Below are 27,829 nucleotides of genomic sequence, written 5' to 3'. Positions count from 1 at the left end.
CCGCACTGGGATGGCTGCCCTTGCAAACTCTAAGGAGGGAGAATGGTAGCTGGCAATGGGGCACGCGCCAGCATGGGAGCTGAGGCCAGGCCCCTGCCAGCCATGTCTCGGGCACTCACTGTCCTGGCAGAGCCCTGGGCAGTGCCAGGTAGAAGCGAGATGCTTTTGGCCCCGAGGATCCATGTGCCCGAGTCAGCCCTCCCTGGAGGAGCGCCTTGACTCCTGAGGGTGACATGGTCAGCAAAGAGACGGGTCCCGTCCCGTCCCAGGGTGCGGAGGGCAGCCAGGAGAAAGCCATGACGGTGCGCTCAGCGCTGCTGAAGCGAGATTCACCTGATGCCCAGGGCCACCTGCAGCGCCGCCGCCGCCACCGGACCCAGCAGGTGCGCTTCAAGGACCCGGTGGAGAGCCACCCCAGCCAGGAGGGCCCCTGCAACAACACCCCATGTGCCTCCACAGCCCCGGAGTGGGTGCCGCCCTGTGCCCGGCACAGCTGGCCCCAGGCCAAGCCTCACCTGCTCCCCCTGCCCACTGCCCCCCACAAAGCCTGCCTGAGCACCGCCATCCAGACCTCACCCAGCCTCCGCCGGCCCTCCCGGGTCACCCCCTTTGCCTGGGAGGAGGCGCTTGGCCGGGGAGTGGGCCACAGCCAGGATCCGCCCCCATGGGGCTCCACCAGCCTTCCTGCACACAGCCCGCCTCCTGCCTCACCCTGTGCCCAGCAGGGCCCCAAGGCTTCTGTCGCCCTGGCCCCCCACCTGCCGCCACCTCCACCACGGTGCCCTGGCCCGCCATGGCCTGGCCACAGACAGTGCCTCCAGCACAAGCCCTGTTGTGCCTCCTGCCAACCCCCTGCCAGCCCCCCGGGAGCCCTGTGGCCATGCTCCCCCTCTCTGACCCCCGACCCCACTGAGCAGGCCTCATCAGAACCCCCCTCTCCCCCACGGCGGCAGCTGCCCCGTGCCCCCCGCCCCGTTGCTCAGGGTTCCTTCCGGGCAGCGCCCACACCTGCCTTTCTGCTCTGGTACCCAGCCCGTCTGCTCCCACCCACGGCCCCCACCACAGGGGAGCCAGCAACCTCTGTGGCCTCGCAGGGCACCCTCCTCAGCACCGCTCCGGCCCGGCCCGCGGCTGCTGAGAAGGACAGGCAGCGCTGTCCCCAGGGGCCGCCTGCCTGCCTCCTGCTGCCAAGGCCGCCGCACTGCAGCCGTTCCCCCGAGGCCTGCCTCACGCCACGGCAAGCGGAGACTCTGCGCCATGTCCAGGACCTTCTGCAGCTGGTGGCGGGGGCTCCAAGGCCTCCGGGCCCCTCGGGGGCGGAGGAGCCTTTGCCAGCCTCTCAGGACCCTGCCGGGGAGGCGGGACACCTCCCCTCCCAGCTGCAGGCTCTCGAGGGGGTGCTGGAGACCAGCCAGCAGACGATCAAGGTGCTACTAGACGTGATCCAGGACCTTGAGAAGAAGGAGGCGCAGCGGGATGGGTGAGTCGGGGGAGAGGCAGTGAGGCTGGGTGCTATATTTATATCCTACCTCTTTTCCTCCTGCAAGGAGCCCAAGGCAGCTGACATGGTCCTCCTCCCCCTCCTCCTCCTCCTCCTCTCCATTTTATCCTCCCCACAATCTTGCAAGGGTCAGTGACAGGCCAACGTTGCCCAGAGATCTCCACGGCAGAGTGGGGCCTCCTGAGTCCCAGCCCACCACCCTTATCACCCTGGTTCTTCCACTGATACAGGTGGTGGATCTCTCCCCCAGCTGGCACATAAAGAGTCAGGATTCTTGCACATAGATCCTAAAACCGGGTGGGTGTGGAGCGACATGTGAGGGACGGAGTGTGAGCAATGAGAGAGAGAGAGAGAGAGAGAGAGAGAACAGCTTTAAAGGTTAAGACTTTTAGCTTAGAGAAGTGGACAAAAGGAGGGGTTACAAAAGGATCCTAAAACGTCTTGCGTGCTGTGAACAGAGAGAAAGAAATCTGACTCCAGCTGCTGTTCACCCGCTGGAACAGGAAAGCAAGAGAGTACTCAAGAAACGGCAAAAGGGACAGAGAGCTCAGCAGGGGCTACTAGCCCTGGTAGCCAGAGATGCTCCTATTGTACCTTACCAGCTCATTTGCCCCTTCCCCAGGGGAAAGGGCCCAAGTAGCCCATTTGCCAGGCTTGGGAAAACCCCAGCTGCAGGCCTTTGCCTGGGCACTGCTTTCCAAGGCCTGTTCCTGCGTCTGCACTTGCCGCATTCAATAGATGGTGGCTATTCTGCCCGGCACTGTCCGGCGTTCAGCAGGCAGAGTGCCACCCTAGAGAGACACGATTGATGGCAGTGCTCACGTGGGGCTGGGTGACCCTCTTGCATCAGTAGCCAGTATGGAGGAGCCACCTTTGACGGCACCCTGTAGGGGCCGAGTTCTTTCTCACTGATGTCTTGGGGGAGACCGGAAGCCCTGGAAGGCCCTAGGTAGTCCACCCTGCCCCAAGGTGCATGGCTGGCCACTGGCACAGGTTGGCACAGATTGTCGCTGGAGCCAAGCTGGGCACTCCAGCCTTCCACCACGGTGCAAGTCCAGGGGGGGCTTTGGCAGGAGCCCTGAGGCGGGGGCACTGGAGCATGCCTTTTGACTGGCCCTGGTCCTCTGATCTGGCGCCCGCCTCATTGCTGGGGCTTGCAGGGCTGCTCTTTGGCATGGCTGTTCCTTCCACAGGCTCAGCAATGCCCAGGGCCAGGCTACAAAGCTGTGCCGGCCACAGCCACTCACAGGGTTTCTTTTCCGTTGCAGGCGGCAGTCGTATCGGACGGGGCAGGACACTGCCAACTGTGGGACATGCCGGGACTGTGCTTGCATCATTTACAGGTAGGTGCCTCAGGGCGGAAAGGGCCTTCCCAGGATGCCCCGCAGCCTACGGCCTCCTTGGCCAGGCCAGCCACGTCTGCTGTGCTGCGCATTGCAAAGCCAAGCTCCAGTTCTAGGTCATGGTTTGTGAGGCAGGGTGGATGGGGGCATTAGCGGTGATTCTGCCTTGGCCCTCCCTGGGATAAAGGATCCACCCCCTGGACCCTCTCTTCGGCCACCATCCTGAAATTGAGGCGCTTTGTGCAAAAGCGCAGGCCGGGGCCTTGGCCGGCCAGATCCCAGGGCAGCTTGTTTGAGCACGGGGCTGTCCTTGGGAGGCCTGGCTGCTGTTTTACTCCCCTCTGGCCTCCGCTGGCTAAAACACCTTGCTCCTCACGCCCTTCCCTGACATCTACGCATGAACACTGGCCATGTCGGGCTGCCCTTCCTGTGCACCTGTTCACTGTAGGGACCGAAAAGTCCCCCGCGTGTGCAGCTCTGAGGACTGGGGATGCCTAGAAAAGCAGAAGTAGGGCCCTCTGCATGTGCACAGGGTGCAGCTTCTTCAATTACTGCCAGGCACAGCCGTGCCTTGGGGGCTGGAACCAGTGTGGGGGTTGTTGGCACCAAAGGACTCCCTCCGCCTTTCTCAGAGGGTGGGTTCCAGCCGTCCCGGGGTGGGTCGCACAGTGCAGGCCTTCCCCCACTCCCCAGCCAGCCAGCCATGGCAGCTGTGCACATGACAAATGCCATGTTCCCGGCATTTTGCGTTGAAGAGGGAGAAAGGGGGGCTTGAAAGGGCTCGTTCTCTTCCAGGCGGATCCCAAGTGGTTGAGCCATTGTACAGACCGCCGGGGGGGGGGGGGGCGGAGGCTTCAAAGTGCTTGGAAGCCCTGCTCTAAGGCAAAAAGCACCCTCAGCCTAGCCGGGGGTCTGTGCCCAGGGGCTGCACAATGTTCAACTTGCAGGAGCTGCTTCCAGAGGGCTCGTGGTGTGCATGTGCCATGAACCAGGGAAGGCTGGTGGTGGTGGGGAGAAAGGTCCTCCATGGCATTAGCACCCATTTGGTGGATGCCATGAGGGCATCCTGGGGCAGGTGTTAGGGTGCAGTAGGGGACTGCCAGAGGTCTTGCGGTGGGTGGGGTGGGGGATGGTCCCAGGGGGCTGGAGGGGCCTCCAGAGGCCGCCTGCCTGTTTGTCCATCCCAGTCACATTCAAGGGGCAGACTGGGGAGGCCACGGCCACCGTTGCTGGTCAATGGGGCGCCCAGGCCACTTGCAAGGGGCAGATGCCAGTAATGCAACTGCCTCCTGCTGAAGCCTCCGTTGGCTCAGAGTCCCCACTCAGCAGCCATTGGGGGGAAACATTCCCATGCTGGAGGGGGGGCATGGCAGGGGAGTGCAGCCCCTTCCTCTACTTTTGGAAAGGGGAAGCAGCTGCCAATGGTTATGGGGAGTGGCAAGTGGTCCTGATCCGCATTTACAAAATTATGTGTCGTGTGGAGACAGCGGAGAGTGAGACCTTCTCCTCCTCCTTTGGAAGCATTAGAATGAAATGAACAAGCGGTGGGCTCAGGGAAGCCCAGCACAAGGCCTGCTTTGCACCCCATCATCACCACCACCCCGTCCCCAGAGGTGGCACTGAGCCCGGCCAGAGCGGCCTCAGGAGGCCCCTGGAGCAGGAGGGCGGCTCCCTCGGGTGGCTTCTGAAAGGGGGGATGGGGAGGGGCCTCCTTCCTTCCTTCCTTCCTTCCTTGCATGCCCTAGAGCTCCTCGGGAGCAGCTGGCTGGCTCCTGCTGGGAAGAGGAGGCTGGGCTGGAGAGGGCCTAATCCAGCAGAGCACTCTGGCGCACCCTCATAGGCAGGGATTGTACTAGGGATGTGCTCCGCTTCTAATCAGACCGGCGAATTAGAAGCGGAGCGGGGTGCTTCACCTCCCCTTAAGGCGGAGGCGAAGAGGATTGGGGGGCCGGTGGAGCGTGGCGAAGAGGATCGAGGTGAAGGCAGATCCTTCGCCTCGATCCGGAGCTCCGCTGGAAAGGTAAGTGGGGTTTACCGGGCCCTGCCGCTGTCGCTGTCGCCCATGCGGCGACAGTGGCAGGGCCCGGTAACACCCCCCCTCTCCCTTACCTGCCTCCGTCCGCGGTCCATCGGCTTCTTTAATTGAGCCTGCGGTTCAACCAGGAAGCCTGGGCCGGCCCAGACTTCCTGGTTGAACTGCGGGCTCAATTGAAGAAGCTGACGGACTGCGGACGGAGGCAGGTAAGGCCCCCCTCCCCTTTGGTCCCTTACCGGGCTCTGCCGCCGTCGCCGCACAGGCGGCGATGGCAGCAGGGCCCGGTAACCCCCCCCCGCCCTCCTCTCCCGGCCTTACCTGGCACCACTCCCCTTCACTGCGGAGCTCCGATTCGGAGCCGGAGCTCCGCGGCGAAGAGGAGCGGAGTATGGGCGGAGCGGCGCGGAGCGGCGCGGAGCAGGCCGATCTGAAATTTTCAGATTGGCCCGCGGGGCGGAGCGAGGAGTCCGTGCACACCCCTAGATTGTACATGTGTAGAGCGTGCCAGCTTCGGAATGGGCACATGGCGACGGCCCATTTGTTGCCAAGGACCCCGCGGCGCCCCCTGCAAAAGGGAGGGGGGGTCAAAAGACTGACTTTCCTTGAACAGTATTGGCCAAAAGTCATAGAATCATAGAATCATAGAATAGCAGAGTTGGAGGGGGCCTACAAGGCCATCGAGTCCAACCCCCTGCTCAATGCAGTCTTTGGACCTGGCGGGTATATGTGTGTGTGTGTGTGGGGGGGGTGACGTGCAGCTTGGGTGCTGCTCCTGGTGGTCTGCAACAGAGGGTTTTCTGGGGACAGGGCTCATTCCCTTTCCCATGTGGCCATTGCTACAGAGAGACCCAGCTGGGGTGCAGGCTGAGCTTCTGTCGCTCCGTGACATGTGGGTGGGTGGGGCTTTCTGCCATCCAGGCTACGTGGGGGAAATGAGTGCCAGGGCTCCTACATTTTGGATTATTTATTGCGAAATGGGTCTTGAAGTGAAGGGCAGAGCCTGGCCAAAGCCCTCTTTGGTGGCCCACCGTTGAGTCCAGCGGCCATATCAGCTGCCTGTCTTGGGTCTCTGGGTTGATAGCGAGGGGATGGGCAACATGGTCTCTAGGAACCCCCCCGGCCCTCTGGCTGGCTACTGCCCCCTAGGGGTTCCCTCACCTTTTGTGAATCTTTTATGCCACCAGAAAGCCCCATTCTCAGCAGCAGCAAATGCCACTGCTGCCACCCTGCTTGTTGGTTCCCGTGTTACATTTTGCCTGACCTTCTCGCGCTGTGTCACGGGGACGTCCTTCTTCCCTGGCTGGCTGTGCCACGTGGCGCTGGGCTGCATTGCAAAAGCCTTTCTGAGCCTGTCCCCCCCCAACACCCAACACCCGCTGCCTCCCAGCCACGGCTCCTTCTGTGTGGCTCACGGGACGCCTCCGCGTTAATTGGGACTGACGGCTCTGTCTCTGCCTGCTGCAGTGGCGGGAGGGACGTGCCTGGGTGGCAGAGGCAGGCGGCTGCTGCCCTGGGAGGCTCTCTCTGGGAGCTGCCTTCTTGGCCCTGGCTCCCCCAGCCATGGGAGGGGCTGGCGGAGGCCGGGGCCCTGCTTCCCCTCACCTCCCCCCCCCCCAGTGGCATCTGGCTTGTGCCCATGTATTTATTATTGATTTATAGTGACACGTCTGCCTCGCTTCCCCCCTCCAATAGAGATGCTCAAAGTGGCCTACGAGATATAATAAATAAAGAACAAAAGTAATAATAATAATAATAATAATAATAATAATAATAATAACAATAATAACAACAACAACAATCCAAGCATTAAAGTAACTCAAGTGAATAGCCAGCCCCTCTCTAGGCTACAAGACACATTTAAACTAGGGGTGTGCACGGACCCCCCGCTCCGCTTCACTTGCAGATCCGCCATTTTCCGGATCGGGCCGCTCCGCCCCGCCCCCGCTCCGCCCACTTCCACTCCGCTCCGCCCGGAGCTCCGGATCCGGATCCGGAGCTCCGTTTCCCCCCCCCATAGGCTTGCATTGAAAGCTAAAAAATTATACAACTTTTTTTCTGTTCAAGTTAGAAACCTCATGTTTGGCACCATGACACCTCATGGGGATATACACACGCACGCCAAGTTTCAAAGCAATCCCATCATCCCCTGATTTTTGGGGAATTTTTGAAAATCGGGCACCCCACACACAACATCCCTGCGAGGTGGGCAGGGGAGGAGGGAGGGAAGGCAGGCAGGCATGCAGCTGGCATTTCTGGGGGCATAAGGAAGTGAGCCAAGGATAAGCCAGTAATGCATATAAAATGGAATAAATCAATCAATAAACAAAGGAGGGGTGGAATTAAAAGCAGCAGTGTTGCTCAATAAACAGCAAGAAGAATTTTTTTAAAAAGGCTGTATCTGTCTTTTACCAGTAATAGGGGGACGTGCCCGGGGGAGGGGGAAGTAGCTGCCAGTTCAAGACACTGACAGCCACCAACAGCTCTGAGAAGAAGTAAAACGCTCACTTCGACTCATAACAGGCATTGCTCCACCACTGAAAAGTGACCATTCACTTCAACTCATGATAGGCATTGCTCCACCGTTTTACTCTCTTTGGAAGGCTCTAATGGCCTTCCAGTGCAGGAGAGAGTGGGGGCACGTCCACGATGAGATGCCCTAGGGGAGCTCATCCCCTTGCACCACATCTATTCAGTTGTTCACCAAGGTTAGGGTGGGGAGCAGTGCTGTGTTTCTATCTCTTATTCTTGGCTTAGTATATGATTTCAGGTTGTGTTTGTGCATTTGGTGGGGCTACTGTGTTAAAAAACACGGGAAAAAGCCCGTTCAGATGAAGAAAGAGAAGTTTCCCAGAATCCCAAGTTACCTGTTTTGCCTATGCCCTCCTCCAACTTTGGGATCATCATGACCGGGAGCTGACTCTGCCCCTCAGCCCTTTGAAAAAGGTATTTTTCCCGCCGATTTTTTAAAAACTTCTAGCCCGCGACCCGTACGATGCAGAAAGTTGAGAGTGGTCTCAAAATGACCCCCATCTACGACTCTCTGTGCACAAGAATTTTCAGAATGATAGCTTAAACCCCCCCCCCAGTTATCCCCGATTCTTTCCCTCAATGCAATCCTATGGGCGAAATGCCGTTTGAGCCGCGCGGTTGACCCGATTTTCACAAAAATATAGCCCGCGACCCGTACGATGCAGAAAGTTGAGAGTGGTCTCAAAATGACCCCCATCCACGACTCTCTGTGCACAAGAATTTTCAGAATGATAGCTTAAACCCCCCCCAGTTATCCCCGATTCTTTCCCTCAATGCAATCCTATGGGCGAAAAGCCGAAAACGCCATTTGAGCCGCGCAGTTGACCCGATTTTCACAAAAATATAGCACGCGACCCAGACAACGCAGAGAGGTGAGAGTGGTCTCAAAATGACCCCCATCCACGTCTCTCTGTGCACAAGCATTTTCAGAATGATAGCTTCAAAAACAACGTAGTTATGCGCGATTATTTGCCGCAATGCAATCCTATGGCGAAATGTTTTCAAGATGGCGACCGGAGCGCTCCGCCTGAACTAGGAGCTCCGAAAAATGGGCGCTTCTCTTCGCCTTGCTTCTAGGGGGTCCGCGGTCCGCTCCTACTCCGCCTCTGGGTAAGGCGGAGCAGGCCAATCCGCTACTGCTTCTACGCTCCTAATCGGAGCGGAGCACATCCCTAATTTAAACTCCGGACGCCAGAACTAGCGGAAAGTACCTTAAACGATAACAGACACAAGGCTCATTTGGGGGAAAGGCCAGTCTTCAAACGTTGGTGAAAAGCAAAAAAAAGAGGCAGATAATCTGCGGCATTGGAGCAGGGAGTTCCCCATGATGTGCTAGGAAGGGCCTCTGGTGTGTTGCCACCAGCCCTACCTGAGGCAGCGGCGGTGCACGCCCGGGGGTGAGATCAGCAAAGCTCCAGGGGAGGGCAGACCCACATGGGAGGGGACACGCCTTGAAGTTGCATGGTCCCAAGATGCAGAGGGCTTTAACAGTGAGGACCGGCACCTTGAATTGTGTTTGGAACTGAACCAACTGGCTGTGCAACTATTGGAGGAACGGAGTCACATGGTCTCATTCCCCCAACACCGTCCTGTCCCAACGAAGGTTTCTGAACGGTTTCTGGGGCAGCCCCAAGTAGACTGTGTTACAGCAGTTTCCTGTCAAGGAAACTGGCAACCAAGGCAGCTAATGGATGTAGGGCAATAGCCAAATCTGCTTAGGGAGGGAGGAGGGAACACCTGAGACCTGGGGGAGGGAGGTGGATTGACCCTGATGGCTCTCTGAGCAGTTCACCTTGTGGCCGGTGCAGGGCTGGGCAGGCATCTGATGGAGCCAGTGGAGTTTGGCTTAGTTTAAACCAGGGGGGCGTTGTCATCATTGTCCCCCCCACGTTGCAGCTGCGCGGGGGAAGGCGTGTCTGAATCCCCGGGCCCTTGGCATAGTGGGTTCTGGGCCGGGTGCTGAGCTGGTGGCTCTACGTCCCACGTGTGAGCCACGAGGCAGAGCTGAGCTGGGCTGGGAGTTCCCGTGTGCCTCTGGCATCGCCCCACAATTCCACGTGAGTCCTGTTCCGGGCAGCCCCCAAGCCCCCACCTCTGCTCCCAGTCAAGAGCCGTGGGAAGGTGCCCGGAGGACGTCCCCTGATACGCTCCCTGCCTCGCCCACAGCGTGGAACACGATTTCCGACGACAGGAGGGGCGTTTCCAGCCAGTGCTGAGCACCATCGGGCTGGAGCTGAGCCAGAGCCCCACCACCACGACGGTGCTGCGCGGTGCCACACGAAGCCGCCAGGAGCCTCCGCCGACTCCAGGACTGCCTGCGAAAGCCGAGCCTCAACGGTCCTGGCGGAGGTGCTTCTGGTTCCTGTGATGGGGGCCCAGATCCGCCTCCCCCGGCCAGTCAACCTGCCACAGAGCCATGGTTTGGATTGCACCCGCTTTTTTATCAGTTAACTCTCCTGTTTATAACACAGAGCCCCCACCTCCAGCTCCATATAAGAGGGCGCGGAGGGAAGACACCCCCTGTATCTAAGGAGGTCTCAATAAACTCCTGTGAGAGGCCTCTTTGCCCCTGCTTCTCTCATGCGTGGCAGCTTTAGCCTCTTCCATGGTACTGGAGGAGACCAGAGGGCCATCCAGTCCAGCACTTGCCAGTTTGGAGAAGTCCTTTTGGAGCTTTAAACCATCACTTTTTGTTTTAACTACGCAGAAGGCAATCCGTGGCTACCCATCCGGATGGCTCCATGCTGCCCCCCCCCCCCCCCGTGGATCAGCGGCACTGGGCCACCGTGCACCAATTGCTGGAGGACATGAGCAGGAAGGGTGTGTGTGTCTGTGGCCCTTGTCCTGCTTGAGGTTTCCCCACAGGCCGAAAGTCGGCCCCTATGTGAACAGAATGCTGGCTGAGACGGAGTCTTGGTCTGATCCAGCATCAGGGCTCTTCCGTTCTAGTAATTCCATGTTATCACCAAGAGCAGCCTCTTCAGGCAGGAAGTGCAGTAAATCAATAGCAGAATCCACATGCACATGCAATGTTTCATGCACTCTATGTCTAGAAGCAGGGACACACACACCCCTGACACCGAGGGCAGCAGGGGCACCCCGGGAGAGTGGCGGTTCCAGGTGGCTCTGGCTGGCAATGGGGGCATCCCTGGAGGAATTGGAGCTCCGCAGCAGCGCTGGCGCCAGTAAGGCCCCCTCCCTCCTCCCCCCCTTATATGTGTCTGTCGTGTTCTGGCAGCGGCTTCACTTGAGGCCGAGGACTAGGAAGACCAGGCCGTGGTTGCAGCCTGGTCTTCCGGTTTCAGCCTCAGTTGAAGCCGCTGCTGGACCACGACAGAGGCAGGTAAGCCCCCCCTCCCTCTGTGCCCTTACCTGGCTCTGCTGCCGTCACCACACGGACTGCAGCAGCGCCAGGTAAGCCCCCACTTACCTTTTTTTCGGAGCTCCAGATCGAGGCGAAGGATCTGCTTGGTCTTGATCCTCTTTGCCTCGATCCACAGCCCCCCCCGACCCGCTTTGTCTCCGCCTTTGTTGGAGGCGAATTGGGCTGCCTCACTATTTCTTCTACGCTCTGATATGAAGCGGAGCACAACCCTAAGCAAAACCCTAGAACCTCTCCTTGAGCGCAATGGCTTCGTGCCATGCTGGAGGGTCTGCCCCACCTGCTGCTGGGTATCTCATGCCACTCAGAGCCTTTCTGTTGCTACACTCTTTCTGACCAAGTCTGTGCTGCCAGGGCAAACACACACAAACATTCACACACACACACACAGAGAGAGAGAGAGAGAGAGCACACTAGCCTGTAGCTTCACATCCTGAGATAAAATGAGGACACATCATCTTACTGGCTCCCAAATCTCTGCTCTTTTACCAGCTGCAGTGTGTGTGTGTCTTAACACCTGCCTTCACGGCTGCTAGAGGGATCTTCTGACAAGGTGTCAGCTGTGAGGAGCTCTCCAACAGAAGCGCCGGCTGAGCAATGTGGCACAGGAGCCGCTGGCCCATAAACCTCTCCTGTGTTCCCAGAGGGGGGACTCCCAAGGGTGCCACCCCGTGCTTAGGAGTCAGGGCCCACCCAATACCTGGAACATACACGACAAGCTGGATAAGACCACAGCTCCGTCCTGTTTCCACAGTGGCCTCCGGGAAGCCCTCAAGCAAGACAGGAGGAAGGCCATCGCGCCCGATGGCCGTGGGCTACCTCTGAGCCAGGAACATCTCGTAGCCCTCAGAAGCTCTTTACTCCCCCATGAATTTGTGTAATGCCCTTTTAAAGCCATTGATGCTGTGGGCCATCACCACCTCTTGAATTCTACAAAACGGTTCTGTCCTCTGCAAAGGAATTCTTCCATTTATCTTTCCTGAACCTTTTGCCAATCAGTTGAGTACAAATTCGGGTACACTACAGGAGGAAGCAAACCACCTCCCTCTCCATGATCTCCAGACCACACGTCATTTGGCACAGCACAACCAGGTCTCCCCTCACTTGCCTTTTCCCTAAGCTAAACAGTCCCAGATGTTGCAAGCTTTCTGGGGGTGGTGGTTGTGTGCTCCGACTCCTTGGTCATTTTAGTTGCCCTTTCCTGTACCACCTCTGGTTCTATAACAGCCTTTTTGAGATGAGGCTGCCCGAACTCCAGCCTTCCAAATATGGCCATCACCACGGAGGGCGGCAGCAGCAGCAGCGGGTTCCCCCCAATCTGTCCTCAGAGGATGGCTGTCCTGCCGGCCCTCTGCCTGATGAAACGGCCACAGGTAGAAGCATTTGGATGCAGCCAAAGGAGTAGTAAAGGGCACCACGGCCCATGACAAATTATTGTCTCCCCCTGCTAAACTGGAGGGAGGACGTGGCTGGACATAAGAACAGCAGCAGAGCCCTGAGGCTGGATCAGAGCCACGGTCCATCTAGTCCAGCACTCTGTTCACACAGGGACTCACAAAGCAGGACACGGGTGCAACAGCTTGGCGGAGCAGGGACAAAAAGGCCATTCCAGGAAGGGAGGGGCCTTCTATGAGTCTTGGGAGAGGACAGTGGAGGTTTTCAAGGAAGGCACCAAGCCTTCGCCAGCATCCTTGGCTAGGACCTTCCAAAGGGTGCTGGATTTGCCATGGTATGTTGTGTTTCTGAGGAGGGGCCCCCCAGGCAGGCGGGGTGGGCAGAGAAGGCAGCTACACTCAATCTGCATTTGTGAGGCCTGCCAACCTGAGCCAGTGCTAAAAGATGGCTTGGGGGCTATGGCCAATTACCTCGTGCCCTCCAGAGCCCTAGACTAGGAGGCCTTCCATGTGCCAGGACAACTCTGCATCAGACGGACGCCTCTTGAGGGTTGCTTATGTCCTGCATGGGTTGGGGCAGCGGGGTGCTTTCTGCAGTAGCTTTTGTTCAACCAGTGGACTCCACACCCCTGCCAATCACCTGTAAATAGCCAGCCATCTTGTGCTATTGCAGCAGGCAGGGACCCAGAATGCCATGGGGAGCAGCTTCTGCACACACACCCTCCCCTGCCGGAACTCCATGGGGCCCTCTCCTTCTGCCGGGGCCGTTTCTCACCCAGCCAGGGAGAAGGCCAGGCAGCTGCACTTCTGTGCTGCAGGAAGGCAATGGCTGTGTGCTGCCCCAGGTGCTTTCACAACTGCTGGGAAGGGGCTGGTGCTAGGGGTTTGGGTGGATGGTCCAGTGTTAATGAAAGGGCCCAGAACCACCACCAGGCTGATGGGTCCTTTCAGTGCCTATACCTGCCATCAGGCTCAGGGGCCTTTTAAGACTTGGCAAAGCGAGAACAGGCCAGAGTATTGGAGAGAGAACATCAGAAGAGCCCTGATGCTGGATCAGACCAAGGGTCCATGTAGTCCAGCCCTCTGCTCACACAGTGGCAAGGCAGCCATCGGCCAGGGATGAACAAGCGGGACATGGTGCAACAGCACCCTCCCACCCATGTTCCCCAGTAGTGCACACAGGCTTACTGCCTCAAATACTGGAGGTAGCACACAACCATCAGGGATAGTAGCCATTGATAGCCTTCGCCTGCAGGAATGTATCCACCACCACCCCTTTAAAGCCATCCCAATTGGTGGCCATCACTACATCTTGTGGTAGTGAGTTCCATAATTGAACTATGCACTGGGAGAAGAAGTACTTATTTGTCCTGGGTCTCCCACCAATCAGCTTCATGGGAGCATCCCGTTGGGTCCTAGTATTATGGGAGAGGAAGAAAAATGCCTCCCTATCCACATTCTCCACACCAGGCATACTTTTGTACACCTCTTACAGGTCTCCCCTTGGCCTCCTTTTTTCCAAGCTAAACAATCCCAGCTGCTGTAACCTTCCCTTGTAGGGGAGATGCTGCAGCCCCTTAATCGTTTTAGTTGCCATTTTCTGCACTTTTTCCAGCTCTATAATGTCCTTTTTTAGGTGTGGTGACCAGAACTGTACACAGTATTCTTAAGTGTGGTCGCACCATAGATTTATATAATGGCAGTATGATACTGGCCGTTTTATTCTCAATTCCTTTTCTTATAATGCCTAACATGGAGTTTGCCTTCTTGACAGCGGCTGCACACTGGGTGGACATTTCATCGAGCTTTTCCACCACAATCCCAGATCTCTTTCTTGTTCGGTCATCACCAGCTCAGATCCCATCTGTTACACTTGCTTGCCCCAATGTGCATCAACTGGCAACACGTTCTCGTTGGACCCTGGGCCATTTTACGGGTTGCAGAGTGAGTGTTCTCTAGTGCACAAGAGCTGAAAAAAAGGAATGATGTCGTTTTAGGGCTGCAACCCTTTTAAAAAATGTTTAGTGGTTAATTGTGTTAATCTATTGATCCATGGGTAAAACAATCTTTCTGGCAGGCTTTCTTTCTCCACCTTTAAAAGGGAGGTTCAACCTCAGGGCCACTAGCCAAATCTGGGCCACCTGAGGGGCCCACCTGGCTCCTTGGGGTTCCTCAAATGGACATGGCTCCCCCTGCAAGCCACCAGTAGTTCTCTCCCCCACCCCTACACAACTGCCAATCTTCTGGTGATTTTCTGGCTTTTGCCATTTCCCCCCATTCTGGGAGTTTGGAATGCTTCTTCTCCCAAGGCTTCTTTATTGGCAGTAAAGGCCTACGTTTTGGCTCCTCCCCTTTTGCTTTGGCACCACCCATCACTGGAATGCAGATTCCCCCCCCCCCCCCAGCTCCTCTGAAATGGCATTTGGCCCTGGTGCGGACCGAGATCCTGCAGCCCTGCTTTAAATTCCACACACTGATGTCATACCAGGAGCCTCTCCCTGGAGGTATCTGTTTGCTCCATGCCTGGCAGAAGAGAGAACCCCGCTTTTCAGGAGGTGCCTCTTGCTTCCTCCACTTTTCACAAGCACTTGAATAAAAATAATGTTTTTAAAAAATATTCTGCCCAATATATTTGCGGGGCGGGGGGCAGTTAGTTGATTGAGTTTTGAAATCAGTTAATCTAATTGACTCATCTATTAAATGTTGCAGCCCTGGTATTTTTATAATGCTCCACTATAGCAGCTTCTGGGGTCTGGATGTGTTTTGATTTAGAGAACATAGCAACACTTGAAGGGGACACACACACACACACACACACCACATCCAAATACAGTATAAAGTTTAAGAGTGGTTTTTCAAGGCGGAGATATGCTAAAGAGTGGCCCAGCTTCAGAGGCCCTGCTCCCCCACCCCCAGAAATGCCAAGAAAGCCCTTGGCAGGCAAGGAGGGGGCAGTGCAGGGCCAGCCGTGGGGGGGGGGAGGCCTCACACCCTCTCCAGATGTTTGCTGCCTGTGCTCAGCTTGCAGGGGGACCATAAGTACATCAGAAGTGCCCTGATGCTGTATCAGACTGAGGGTCCATCTAGTCCAGCACTCTGTTCACACAGACTTGTTTTTTGCTGACCTGGTGCTAAACACATCTGCTTGGGAACAAGCACCATTTTGTTGTAGAAAAGGATAACCTATTTGAAAAGTGAAAAGAATAAAGTGAGTGCTTTTAACCATGCATGTGCCTGGCTGGCTTCCCCCTGACAAGACCAGCATAATATATATATATATTTAATACGAAGAAAGAAAGGAGGCTGCAGTGACCAGTGGCAGCCCACATGCTGATTTTGCTAGTCCGGGGTGTGTGTTAATTTGGACACCACCACCCCATGCTGCCGTGTGAAATGGTTTCCCTCCTGAGAGGATCTGCGCAGGGGCTACAGGGGTGGGGACTACCTGGTGGAGGGGCAGAAGGCTCACAACAGATGCCCTCCCCCCACCCGACTGGGAGGGTGTAGAACCCCAGGGGGCTCCAGAGGCGCTGCCCTTTTCACAAGCCTTCGCTCTGCGTTCTGGCTTGAGGGTGTGGGGTGTGTGCAATGCTGGCTCCACTCCCTGACCCACTGCAGCCCTATCGCTGAAGGGAAGAACCCCCGCCCCCCGTAGAGGGTACTTCTGGACTGTACAGCAGTCCACAAGAGCACTGAAGTTGATTTGAACAACGCAACGTGCAGAGAGCACATTTTATTTCTTGTAAATCAGTGTGATCTGTTACAACTGGGCACATCCTGTCTTTCTCCCTCTTCCCCCAAGGGAAGATGCCATTCACACAGTCAGCTCCAGGAGGTGGTGGAGGCTGATGCCATAAAAAGAGGCTAAGTTCATCTGGGGAGAAAGATATGCTCCCCCCACCACTCACCGCCCCGTACGTACACACACACATCCCTCCTCACCCTCCATATATCTGGCTATGTCATCCGAGGACAGTACCCTACATGTACTCCTGCAGCTGCCAGGATTATCCCTCAAGAATCCGGCCAGAAACTCACCTCTCACCCTGGAAACAGTCCTCATCTGTGGTGCCAGCATGGGTGTAGCACCGAGCCACGGAGGGTGCCCTGGGCCAACTGACCCTGCACCTCCTAGCAAAGGACAAGCACTGTTTAGCCACCATTCAAACACATACCGACGTCTGCCCTGAGGTGACAAATCGAAGATGACACTCGGCTCTGCAGCCGCTAAGTTTGCCCTCCCAGTTGGCCAGCGTGGTTAGTGTGGTGGCCAGCAAACCCTCCGGCATCCATGGAGAAATCGGAGGCCTTCACGCAGGCTGCAGCTTGCTGGCTGAGGCAGCGGCACGGAGGCTGTTTCCATTGGAAGTGTGATCTGGTGCAGTTTGCCCAGGCACACGGCATGAATAGCGAGCAACTCTGCATCAAAAAGGTTGGGCAGCTCAGAGCCAACAGGCTCTTCCCCAGACTTGGCCCTGGTGGCACCGGCCAGCAAGCCACGGAGTGAAGGGATTCCGCCTGCAGAGCAAAAGTCCAGCCCGAAGTCTGCGATGAGAATAAAGCTCTGTTATCAGGGCAGGACGGAGCATCACACAGACACAGCCCACAGCCTTACAGCCCACGAACTTCACGGCCTCCAGTGCTCGCTCTCGCTGGCCCTCAGGTGTCTCTCGTGTGCTTGCGGGGAGCCTGGGGGCTACAACAAGGCACCCTAGAGTGAGTCAGGGTGGTGCTGTGGTTAGAGGGCTGGGCTGGGACTGGGGAGCCCCGGGCTCTGGTCTCAATTAGCCATGAAGCTCACTGGGTGACTTCGGGCCAGTCACTGATTCCCAGCCTAACCCACCTCACAGGGATGTTGTTGCTGTTGTGAGGATAAAATGGAGAGCGGGGGCATATAAGCCACCTTTGGTTCCTTGCAAGAGGAGAAAAAGCTGGGATATAAACATAATCATAAATAACAAGATAAACAAATAAAGGCTACTGCTACTCCAGGCTGGGAATCTCCTGGCCTGCCAGCTTCTCAGACGCTGGGGTGCCCACCGGCCCAGTCCTCCCAGGAACGCCTCCCATTCCATCCAGCCAGACGCTTTGACCCCTCCTTCCCCTTTGGTTTGCTGTGGGCCCCTTTTGTCTCCCACCCCAGCTGGCGTCAGCTGCTTTCAACGAAAGTGCCTGCCTGTCCCCAGAAGGCTGAGAAAGTGAGGAAGGCCTCATGGCGTCACGGCTGCTCTAATGGGCTCATGCTAAAACTCCCCCAGTTGGCAGCCTGACCTTTATATTCAAGGGTGGGGGGTGGGGGGGGAGGCAACAGGGTAATCAGGCTGGGGGTTTCCAGGGGCATTTGGGGTTCCCTAGAGAGACAGAGTGCCGTGGTGTTGCAGTGCCATTGTAGTGCTCTGCAGCAATACGGAGTGTTTTGCCATCACATTTCAACAGCAAATATTCCATTTGGGGCTTTTTTGGAGAACCACCCTCTGGACTGCATGGCCGGGATCCAGGGAGTGTGTGTGAAAATGGTCATGGACCTCTGGACGTTGCCCACCTTGGCCTTATGTACTGCGTTTTTCAGCAAGTCGGTTTTCAGGAATGGACCAGAAAAGCCGCATGGAAAGCGCCAAGTGGTGCTGGAAACCAGACAGGGTTGCCTGTATGTTGCTCCAACCAGAAGCAAAGCAAAAGTGAACCTTGAACTTGTTGCTGCTGCATTTAGGCTGCTCGTCCCCACCTCCACATGGACAGAGACTCTACCTTCTGACGGCCGGGGCCTGTTAGCCATCTCAGGCTACAATGATGTGGGGATGGCCATGGAAGGGGCGCATCCTCATGGCTTGAGCTCTCAGAGTTCAGACAACGTCCCCTGCACTCTTTTCCTCTGAGGAAGAGGCTCCAGGTTTAAGGGCTCAGGGAGGGGACTCGGTCGTGGGAAGGCATCACAAGGCTTCCACCTCCCTAGAAACCCCCCCCCCCGGGTGCACCATGCCAAGGAGGAGGTGGCCTTGCTGTCTTCAGACTCTGCTATGGCAGAGTCTGAAGACAGACCCACGCTATGGCAGCGCAAGGTTGCTAAAGCAGGCCAGAGACAACGCCGAGGTGTAGCCAACCGCGAACGGACTTCAATCCTCCTCGAAGCAACAGGCAGACAAGCCTGCCTGGCTCATGGCCTGTCCCTGAGCCTTCCGCCTGAGAAACCTGGCCCAAACGGACCCCAGCTCGAGGTCTGAGCCATAGTGGAAGTCTGCGACACAAACTGGTCTGGGTCCAGTAGCGAGGAAAGCCTTGGGGTGCCTATCCGGGGCAACCTCTTCTCCCTGGAGCCTTGGCTTTTGAGGACACCTGACTGGGGCACCCCATCACACAGCTCATGGGCCCTCCCAGCCCTGCACAAGTGGGGAGTGTTGGGGGGGGAGGCAAGAAGATGGCAGGGACGTTGAGCTGGGTTCTCTCCCTCTCTCTCTCATGCGCACCCCACCCTCTCCGGCATCCCTTGGCAGCCATGAAGGCCAACTGCAGGTCCCAAGCACCATCTACTGGTGGCTAAAAGAAGTGTGACTGACACCGAGAACTGAGGGTCACGGGGGGGGGGGGGGGGTCACGGAGTGGCCATAGCCTCTCCCCCCATTTAGAATTACTTAAGCTAAACCCTTTCCAAGGACTTGGCTGGAGGGAAGCTGGAGCCTTCAGGGTCAGCACTGCCTTTCGCCCCTGGAGAGAACCACCTCAGCAAGGCAGACTCTTTGCTCGGAGGTGCTGGGCCAGGGCCACCCGCTCCACAGGCCTGCCAGCTGTGGTGCCTGGGTTCTGGTCCAGGTGGTGGCCCTGGGCTGCAAGGCCCTGCACGCGCCCTCTGGAGTCAAAGAGCACCTCTCTGCAGACCAGCCTGGCCCCTTCCAACTCTGCTATTCTATGATTCTGTGCTGCCGTTGGGCATCTGCCCCATGGCATGGGCCTTCTGGCACCAACCTGGTGGCCCCCACGTTGGTTTGTGTGATCACCGGCTGGGCCTGCCCACCCCCAGCCCCCAGGAAACGGACCCCATGAGCCAGGGCAAGGCAGACCTGTAAAGGTTAAACTCCAATTTGACCACAAATTCTTTTCGTGCTATTCTAGAAGGCATCGCGAGCTTCTTCTTCCCCGTAAGTCACATAACCACGGTGAGCTTTTTAAGGACTTTGAATACAGGGTTTATTTCAAATGAAACAGAGCAGCCAGTATACCAGGCCATGGCCACGTTTTTATACAGGCGGTCTTCTTGGAGTGGAAGAGACCGGGGGTCGGGGAAAGAAGACGCACATCATCATGATAGGTAGGTATTGTGATAGGTATTTACTACAGGGGTGGGGACTGGATTCGCCACCACAACCACCTTTTGTGGGCTGCTCTGTGGAAGGGCTCCTCCACTCATCAGGACATGAGTGCTCCCCCTCCCCCGCTCCTCAGGGTCTTGCATCTGCAGGCCCTCTTCCATTCCTGCAGCAGGACTACAAAGCACAGGTACCTTAGTCTGCACCAGGGCTGTGCTATCAGCAATGACTATATTATGAGCATGCGCAAAGTGCCTTTCTTTCCAGCTGCCCCAGATTTAAGTTAAGGGGGAAGGGGTTCCCAGTCCTGTTTCTAAGAATTTGCCTGCTCAGGTCTGGAACTCCATCTCCACTGCCAGGAAGAGGGAGTTCCATTTGTCACCCAGGCACCACACAGTGACGCATCTCCTACGGGTCAGCCAGACAACGAGCTCTATGAAGCAACGTGGAAGGACTTCCTGGTCCCTCTTCCCTCTGGGGCTTCCAGATGAGGACTGGATTGTCCAGTCACCCTGGCTCATTTTCAGAATTTTACCGGGGGCTCCTGGGATTGCCCTGTGTTTTACCACCACCACTTCTGCCTTTTCCCTTGCCATACAAAATCCATCAAGTACGGACAGAATAGCTGCACATGACCTAACTGGTGGCAGTGGGAGAGAAGCTGGAGGGGTTCCAGAGGAGGGCAACAAGGATGATCAGGGGTCTGGAAACAGAGCCCTACGAGAACAGACTGAAAGATCTGGGCATGTTCAGCCTGGAGAAGAGAAGATTGAGGGGAGACATGATAGCACTCTTCAAATACTTGAAAGGTTGTCACACAGAGGAGGGCCAGGATCTCTTCTCAATCATAGAATCATAGAATAGCAGAGTTGGAAGGGGCCTACAAGGCCATCGAGTCCAACCCCCTGCTCAATGCAGGAATCCACCCTAAAACATCCCTGACAGGTGGTTGTCCAGCTGCCTCCTGAATGCCTCTAGTGTGGGAGAGCCCACAACCTCCCTAGGTAACTGATTCCACTGTTGTACTGGTCTAACAGTCAGGAATCCTCCCATTGTGCAAGACGTGGAATCATGGGCTCAAGTTACAGGAAGCCAGATTCTGGCTGGATATCAGAAAAAACTTCCTGTCTGTAAGAGCAGTACGACAATGCAACAAATGATCTAGGGAGGCGGTGGTCTCTCCCACCCTAGAGGCCTTCAAGAGGCAGCTGGACAACCATCTGTCAGGTATGCTTTAAGGTGGATTCCTGCATTGAGCAGGGGGTTGGACTACATGGCCTTATAGGCCCCTTCCGACACTACTATTCTATGATCCTCCTCCATCTGGAAGTCCCGTCCCCCCGCCATTTTCAGGTTCTGCCTGTGAGCCCCCTATTGTTTTTGCTCTCCATCTGGGAGCCTCTCTGGGTGGAGCAGAGCATTTGTCTGCTGACAGAGCATCTGTCAGGGATGCTTCAGGGTGGATTCCTGCATTGAGCAGGGGGTTGGACTCGATGGCCTTATAGGCCCCTTCCAATTCTACTATTCTATGATTCTATGACCCCCACTGGCACATGCGGGGGGAGCACTTCCCAATGGGGTTTCTCTCTCTGGTCCAGGGCGCCACAGCCACACCAGCCCCAGCATGAGCAGGAGGATCATGGAATCACAGTATAGTAGAGTTCGATGGGGTCTATAAGGCCATCAAGTCCAACCCCCTGCTCAATGCAGGAATCCACCTTAAAGCATACTTGACAGGTGCCTGGCCAGCAGCCTCTTGAAGGCCTCTAGTGTGGGCCTCTAGTTACCTATCCCTAGGTAACTGGTTCTACTGTCGTAATGCAAAAGGCGAAGCAGTCTCCTCCAAGCATAGCTTGGCAGGCAGCTGGGCCAAGAGGCCTGGGGGATGTCTCCAGCAGGGAAGAGGTGGGGCTCTGTCCCTTGACTCTCTTGTCTGTGCTTTTAGTGCCACAGCAGGACCCTCCCAAGTGGAGAAATGAGGGAGGGAAAGTCTCTGAGCATGTAGGGGGCTTCCCCTTCACCACTGAGTGATTGCAAGGGGGAGGCTTCCCAGCACAAAGGAGATCCCCCTGGCAGGGTGGGGTCCCAGCAGCTCCGTATCTACCACAGGCAAGACCTTAGGGAGGTCAGTGGGGAGCCCCCAGACTCTGGCACCCTCAAGGCCTGCCCGGGAGCGGGGGACCCAGATCAGGAGCCCCTCCCACTCTCCCTAAGAGAGCCCAGCTGCTCTCTGGCCGGCTGGCTGAGGGAGAGGAGCATCTCACTTGCCACCTTGCCCCCATGAAGGTGGGGCACCTGCCTGCCTGCTCCAGTGCTGGAGTGGGTGGGGGGACCTCACTGTCCCGTCCTGCTCTGCCTTTTACTGGAGGGGCTGCCCTGCAGGCAATGGAGGGCGGTATGCAGCCAAGAAGGCTGGCAGCCATCAAAGATGGAACATGGACTTCCCCTGGAGGAGTGCTGAACTTGTAGTAAATGCCAAACAGGAGTCCTCCTCCAAGTGCCTACTCCGAGGAAAGCTCGGAGGATGGCAACAAGGGAGAGGGCCTTCTCAGTGGTGGCCCCACAATTATGGAATGATCTCCTCAACAAGACTTACCCGGCGCCATTGTTATCTTTTCGGTGCCAGGTTAAGACTTTTCTCTTCTCTCAGGCAGTTAACAACATATGCTGAATTTTTAATTGACCCCAGAATAGTTGTTTAAAATCGATATTGTTTTTAAGTAGATATTGTTTTTATGCTTCTGATGGTTTTAAATTTTTGTATATCTGTTTTTAATGCTCATTGTTTTTAACGTTTGTAAACTGCCCAAAGAGCTTCGGCTATGCGGCTGTATATACATGTAATAAAATAAATAAATAAGTAATAAATAAAAGAGGTTTTCATGTGTTTTCAAAGGGCTGCAGGGGTGGGGCAATGAGTCTCTGGTCACAGGCATCACCCCAGAAGCCTCCACAGCATTCAACCGACTGCGCTCCACAGGGATCGCACCCCTGAAATTGCAGCGATGGCTGGAACATTCCTCCCCTGAGGCAGCAGCTGGGGAAGGACAGCTGGAATGTCGTGGACTGAGAAACCTCTTGGCACACAACAAGCCAGAGGGGGCTGGAAAGGGCCCTTGCTGCCTGCTCCAGCAGGAGAACAGAAGGACTGGGAGGGGGCTTTAGGGCTGGGCCCACAGATGCTCTTTGGGGGCTGATGCGGGCCCAGTCAGACAGGCATGGAGGCCAGGGTGGTGGTAGTGGGTGAGTGTGGTTCCTCTGCCTTTGGCCTCTTCACACTTCTTCCAGACCTTCTCAGGCAAGTGTGGGGGCGAGGGGGGGCAAGAACAGTCCTGGGCTGGGGAAACGGACTACCTAAGAAGAGGGCTCTGCCCCATGGCTGGCTTCTCTAGGAGGCTGCCCCATCCAGCCGTGGATCCATTGGTCACAGGCCGCTGGCTGAAGAGGCAGCTAGACGCTTGCCAATGCAAATGCTGGAAAGAGGAAGGAAAAGGGGGCAGAAAGCAGCCCGTCATTGGCTTGGCCAGGAAAGGTGGGCCCAGCTCCCCTGCCCCAGGAAAATAGAGATGGGGAGGGGAGCCAGCAGGAGGGGCCTTGCTGTGTCGTCCACCCCCACCCCGTGTGCAAACACAAGACAGGCTCTGGGTTGGTAGCTGGGGACCTCACTCACAGCGAGGCTGCAGGATTGGACAGGAAGAGGCCCCACGGGGCTGGCTTTGCTGGGCAGAGTTAAGGGTGGCTCAGTAATGGGCGGGAAACACCCCAGGGCCCTCCCCTTTGGCCACGATTCCGCCTTCTAAAGGGATTGCAGGTGGATTCATGGCAAGAGGCGGGGGGGGGGGGGCATTTGAGCCTCGTTTGGAGAGCCCTCTCTCTCCCACACACCCGCCCCGCATCCCACCAAACTCACCCAAGCCCCAGGGCCAGCACATGGCTGAGCAGAAGAGACGGGAAGAGCAGAAGCAGAAGCTGGGGGTCTCGCGTTCCCCTCTTCCTGTGCAGAGCTGGTCTGAGCAGCGGCGGGGACACAGGGGCAACACGGGCAAACTCCCTGCAGAGACAGAGACAGTTCAGGGGGCGTGGGGGGGCGTGTGTGAAGGCACCGCCAGGACACAAGGCTGGAGGGAAGGGGCAGGAGGAGAACAACCCTTACCTGGAGGGAAGGAGCTCGGGAGGGCTGCGCCATGGCCAGGTCCCAGCCGCCATCCGGACAGGCCGCTCCGGCTCTTCCCCCTGCAAAGAGAAGCACAGCTGCTTCACTGGGAGAAAGAGGCGTCCACCAGGGAGAGGGCCTAGGGAGGGGGGTTATGGGGGGAGGGGGGCACTGCCGGTCTTGTGTCGCCATGTGAGCCAGTCCCAGGGATGACGACTCTGGGGATAAGAATTCGTCCCCTTGGGAGCCCTGAGGACACCCAACGCTCCCGAGAGCCTGGATCGTGCTGCCTCACTCCCGTTCCGATGGGGGCAGCGGTGCACTTGGGCATGCCACGCGTGGACTTGACCCCAGGCAGGGCTCCCTTAAGGCCGACACTCACCTGCCTTGGACTCCCGCTCTGCACGCCAGGTGCCTTCCGGGCCGGCAGGAGGCTGCAAACACAAGAAGTGGGGGGTGGGGAGTGTTTCCTGGTGAGGAGGGCGTGTGCGCGTGAGCGCGTGCGTTTCACTACTGTGCTGCTTCTGAGCATGTGCAACAGCTGCTAGTCAAGCCCGCTGTGCCTATAGCCCTGCTAGGACGTTCCAGCCGCTGTTCTGGAAGGCAAGCCCTGCAGAAGCCAGGGGTCTCCCCTCCCCTGAAAGGTCACTGTGCAGAAATGAAGCCGCCGGTTGGGACAGCCTGCTTCGCCGGGGTGGGTGGCTGGGTGGGTGGGTGGGTTGCTCCTCTCTCTGGCACATTCCTTTTAGCCCGCATATCCATGGGCAGGGGAAGCCTCTGAGCAGCCACGGGAGCAAGCAAGCACAGAGCACCTCTGCCACAGGGCCTCATGGACTCTTCTGATTCCACCCAGAGCAGAGCGGAGGAGCAAAGATGCCCATGGGAGGGGTCTTGCAGGAACGTCAGGGGGGCAGTGGGAAGGCATGAAGAAGGGCAGCAGGACGGAGGGGCGGAGCGAGTCCCAGTTCCGGTTGTGTTGTCTGCCACAGACTGAGGGATGCTGCAGCCCCTCCAGAGGAGCCAAAATAAAATAAGGCAAAGTGATGAAGTTTGCCAAACTGCCCCGTTGCACTGTTGGAATTTCACATGTGAAATCCATATCTTGTATGGCATGATTATAAGGTGACATTTTGGTGCTTTAGGCTTGTTGGCATACTCTGAGTACTCAGATTTTCAAAGATATCAGAAGTGAAGTCTCAAATAGTAAATAGTTGTCTGTCAAATACTAAGAACCTAAAGAGCCCTGATGCTGGATCAGACAGAAGGTCCATCTAGTCCAGCACTCTGTTCACACAGTGGCCAACCAGCTGTCAACCAATGACCTATAAGCAGGACATGGTGCAACAGCACCCTCCCGCCCATGTTCCTCAGCAACTGGTGCACACAGGCTGACTGCCTCAGATACTGGAGATAGCACACAATCATCAGGGCTAGTTGCCCTTAGCCTTTTTCTCCTGGAATTTACCCAACCCCCTTTTAAAGCCATCTCAACTGGTGGCCATCGCTACATCTTGTGGTAGTGAGTTCCATAATCTAGCTATCCACTGTGTCAAGAAGTACTTCCTTTTATTTGTCCTGATTCTCCTACCAATGAGCTTCATGGGAGGATCCCATTGGGTTCTAGTATTTTGAGAAAGGGAGAAAAATGCCTCCCTGTCCACATTCCCCACCCCAGGCATCATTTTGCACACCTCCATCAAGTCTCCCCTTAGCTTCCTTTTTTCGAAGGTAAACAATCCCAGCTGCTGTAACCTTCCATCATATGGGAGATGCTCCAGCCCCTTAATCATTTTAGTTGCCCTTTTCTGCCCTTTTCCCAGCTCTATAATATCTTTTTTTTAGGTGTAGTGACCAGAACTGCACGCAGTATTCTAAGTGTGGTCGCTTCATAGATTTGTATAAAGGCAGTGTGATACCGGCCTTTCTTATAACGCCTAACACGGAGTTTGCCTTCTTTACAGCAGCCACACACTGGGCGGACATTTCCATCGAGCTTTTCCACCACAATCCCAAGATCTCTTTCTTGTTCAGTCACTGCCAGCTCAGATCCCATTAGGTTATATTTGAAATTGGGTGTTTTTTTGCCCCAGCGTGCATCACCTTACACTTGCTTCCATTGAACTGCACCTGCCGCTTGGAGGCCCACCCTCCCAGCTTGCAGAGATCCTCTTCACAATCCCTTTGCGTTTAACAGCCTTCAATAATTTGATGTCATTGGCAAACTTGGCCACTTCACTGCTCACTCCTAATTCCAGATCATTTATGAACAAGTTGAAAAGAATTGGTCCCAATACCGGACCTCTCCTCTTATTCCACGACTGCGAAGTTTGTTCAGGAGTCTTTGGTGGGGGACTTTATCAAAAGCCTTTTGGAAGTCCAAATAAACAACATCCACCATGCCACCCCTGTTAATCCATGCTGAATATCAACCAGGGCCAAAAGAGTGCTGCTGCCCTGGCGCTGCCTCCCCCCTCCTCAGCCAAGGCCCTCAATCCTGCCCGGCCCCCTCCATCTGCACACCCTCTGGTTCCGTTCTCTCCTGGTTGGGGGACGTGACGGGACAGACTGATCATTCAGGCCCACAGTGGGACGAATGAGTGAGGGTCCCAGGAGGCCTCTCCCAGGACGCGGAGAAGGATGGGGGGCTGAGCGGGGCAGGGGAGCTCCCAAGGGGGCTTGAGGGCCCATCGGGTTCGGAACCTGCGGGTGACCTGCCCACGTCCCTTGCAGCCCATCTCTGGGGTGCGAGCTGGTGGCCCTTCTGGCGAGAAGCCCCCCCCCCCACCGACTTCGCCGCCACACAGCCCCCTCAGAGACAGTGGCGAAGGCTCCCTCCGCCTCGCCATGCCTTCCTCGTGAGTAGAGCTTTCACTACCAGCAGCCGCCGCCGCCCAAGCCTTCCAGGGGGCGGGCGGGCAGGCGAGACAGCGACCTACCTGTCGCCCCGCTCCGTATCCATTTGCGCTTCGCGTAGGATCTCTTCCAAGTCGCCGCAGGGAGCGCAGGCCAGCCTGGGGGGCTCCTGGCAGGCGGAGGGCACTTCCACCCAGGAGCCTAGAAAGCGGGGGGGGGCGCTTAGAGCTGGGCGGGCACAAGCCTCCCTCCCCCGCCGGGCACCCCTTCCCCCCCCCCTCCCCGGGCCGGGGCGCTACTCACCGCGCAGGGGCTCGGGGTCCTTCTCCGGAGGCGCCTCCATCGGGCAGCGCTGCGTGGGCTCCCTCCGGGGCAAAAGCAGGTGGCCACCCCGGGCAGGGGCGGCCAGCTAGAGGCCACGTGACGGGCGGACGGCTGGCCGCGTCCAGAGCCGCGCAGGGCAGCCTGGCGCCTTAAAAGGGCGACGCCCGCCTGTTTTTCCGGGGCCCGCAGGCCCTGTTGGGCAGGGGCGCAAGAGGAAAGGGCCCGGGCCCGGGCCCAGCGGTGCGATGCGGAGGGGAAGGCACTCAGCCCATGTTCAGAGACACACTTGGAAACGCAGGCGCGGATGCCGCCTCGGCTGAGGCTGCGAAGCGACTCCGCTGAACTCAGTGGGACGTACTTCTGCGGAGACGGGCGACGGCTCGCGCCCTCGGAGGCGGAGTCGCGGGGCGGCCCAAGACTTTTGCCCCCTGAGGCTCAGGGCGAATTGTCCCCACACGCACTCATGTGCACCTGGAAGGGGGGGGCGCGATCACAATGCGTCACCGGCTGTTTGAGCAGCCCCGCAGCACCTGCCAACTCCGCAGGATCGTCGCGGCCGCATCCAGCTCACAGGCGCAGCGCGCAAGCGGCGAACCCCGAGGCCGGAATGCAGCTGCGGACGGGGCGAGAGCCTCTGCTGCCTCAGGCTTCTTGGACGCCGAGGACGGAACGCCAAGGGTCGACCCTGCCGTCTGCCAGGAGGGACAAGGAGGCACTCTGCACTTACTCAGAGGCACCCCTTCCTCCGGGTCAGACTGTCCTCTCCAACAGGGCCCAGCTAAGGCCGGGCAGAGGCGCTCGAGAAAGGAAAGGGACTACGGAGCCCTGCATGGCGCGGACCCCCTTCCCACTCGCACCTCCACCCCCCCCACAAAGAAATACGGGGAGGGGCCCGTACTAGGCCCTCTGCCCGTGCCCCTTTAAGAGTCGCCGGCTACCTGCTCCGTGAATGGCAGGGCTGGCGTAGCCAGACATGCCGAGCTGCACGCAGCAGCAGCGCCCCGCCTGAGGGAG

General features: G+C 57.2%; 3 protein-coding genes across 5 annotated transcripts in view; 1 reads left to right on the top strand and 2 right to left on the bottom strand.

Annotated features, from left to right (window-relative positions):
• The window catches only part of LOXL3 (lysyl oxidase like 3), a 281,633-nt gene that overhangs the window by 216,540 nt on the left and 37,264 nt on the right, over window positions 1-27,829 (bottom strand). The gene's annotated exons all lie outside the window — the stretch shown is intronic.
• LOC134404991 (inhibitory synaptic factor 2A-like) lies at window positions 234-9,776 on the top strand. Its single transcript, XM_063136046.1, has 3 exons — window positions 234-1,480; window positions 2,770-2,844; window positions 9,575-9,776. The coding sequence occupies exons 1-3, from the start codon at window positions 234-236 to the stop codon at window positions 9,774-9,776; spliced, it is 1,524 nt and encodes a 507-aa protein (XP_062992116.1).
• On the bottom strand, window positions 13,894-27,790 carry LOC134404990 (uncharacterized). Its single transcript, XM_063136045.1, has 10 exons — window positions 27,754-27,790; window positions 27,102-27,286; window positions 26,795-27,007; window positions 26,575-26,692; window positions 24,021-24,072; window positions 23,639-23,718; window positions 23,396-23,536; window positions 16,223-16,315; window positions 15,310-15,367; window positions 13,894-14,153 (listed from the first exon to the last, which is right to left on the bottom strand). Exons 1-10 carry the CDS (start codon window positions 27,788-27,790, stop codon window positions 14,030-14,032), a joined length of 1,101 nt encoding a protein of 366 aa, XP_062992115.1. The 3' UTR covers window positions 13,894-14,029.

Source organism: Elgaria multicarinata, chromosome 10 (genome assembly GCF_023053635.1).
Source record: "Elgaria multicarinata webbii isolate HBS135686 ecotype San Diego chromosome 10, rElgMul1.1.pri, whole genome shotgun sequence".
NCBI lineage: Eukaryota > Metazoa > Chordata > Lepidosauria > Squamata > Anguidae > Elgaria > Elgaria multicarinata.
Note: the sequence above shows the minus strand (reverse complement) of the source record. Positions and strands in the feature narration are given on the sequence as shown.

Excerpts from the sequence above, each read along its gene's own strand:
- LOC134404990 (XM_063136045.1), bottom strand. The coding sequence starts at position 27,790 with ATGTCTGGCTACGCCAGCCCTGCCATTCACGGAGCAG. Across the intron at positions 27,008-27,101 it reads ATCCGCGCCTGCGTTTCCAA|GGCCTGCGGGCCCCGGAAAA; the intron begins GTGTGTCTCTGA and ends CCTGCCCAACAG. Across the intron at positions 23,537-23,638 it reads CCCGAGCTCCTTCCCTCCAG|GGAGTTTGCCCGTGTTGCCC; the intron begins GTAAGGGTTGTT and ends CTGTCTCTGCAG.
- LOC134404991 (XM_063136046.1), top strand. The coding sequence starts at position 234 with ATGGTCAGCAAAGAGACGGGTCCCGTCCCGTCCCAGGGTGCGGAGGGC. Across the intron at positions 1,481-2,769 it reads AAGGAGGCGCAGCGGGATGG|GCGGCAGTCGTATCGGACGG; the intron begins GTGAGTCGGGGG and ends TTTCCGTTGCAG. Across the intron at positions 2,845-9,574 it reads TGTGCTTGCATCATTTACAG|CGTGGAACACGATTTCCGAC; the intron begins GTAGGTGCCTCA and ends CCTCGCCCACAG.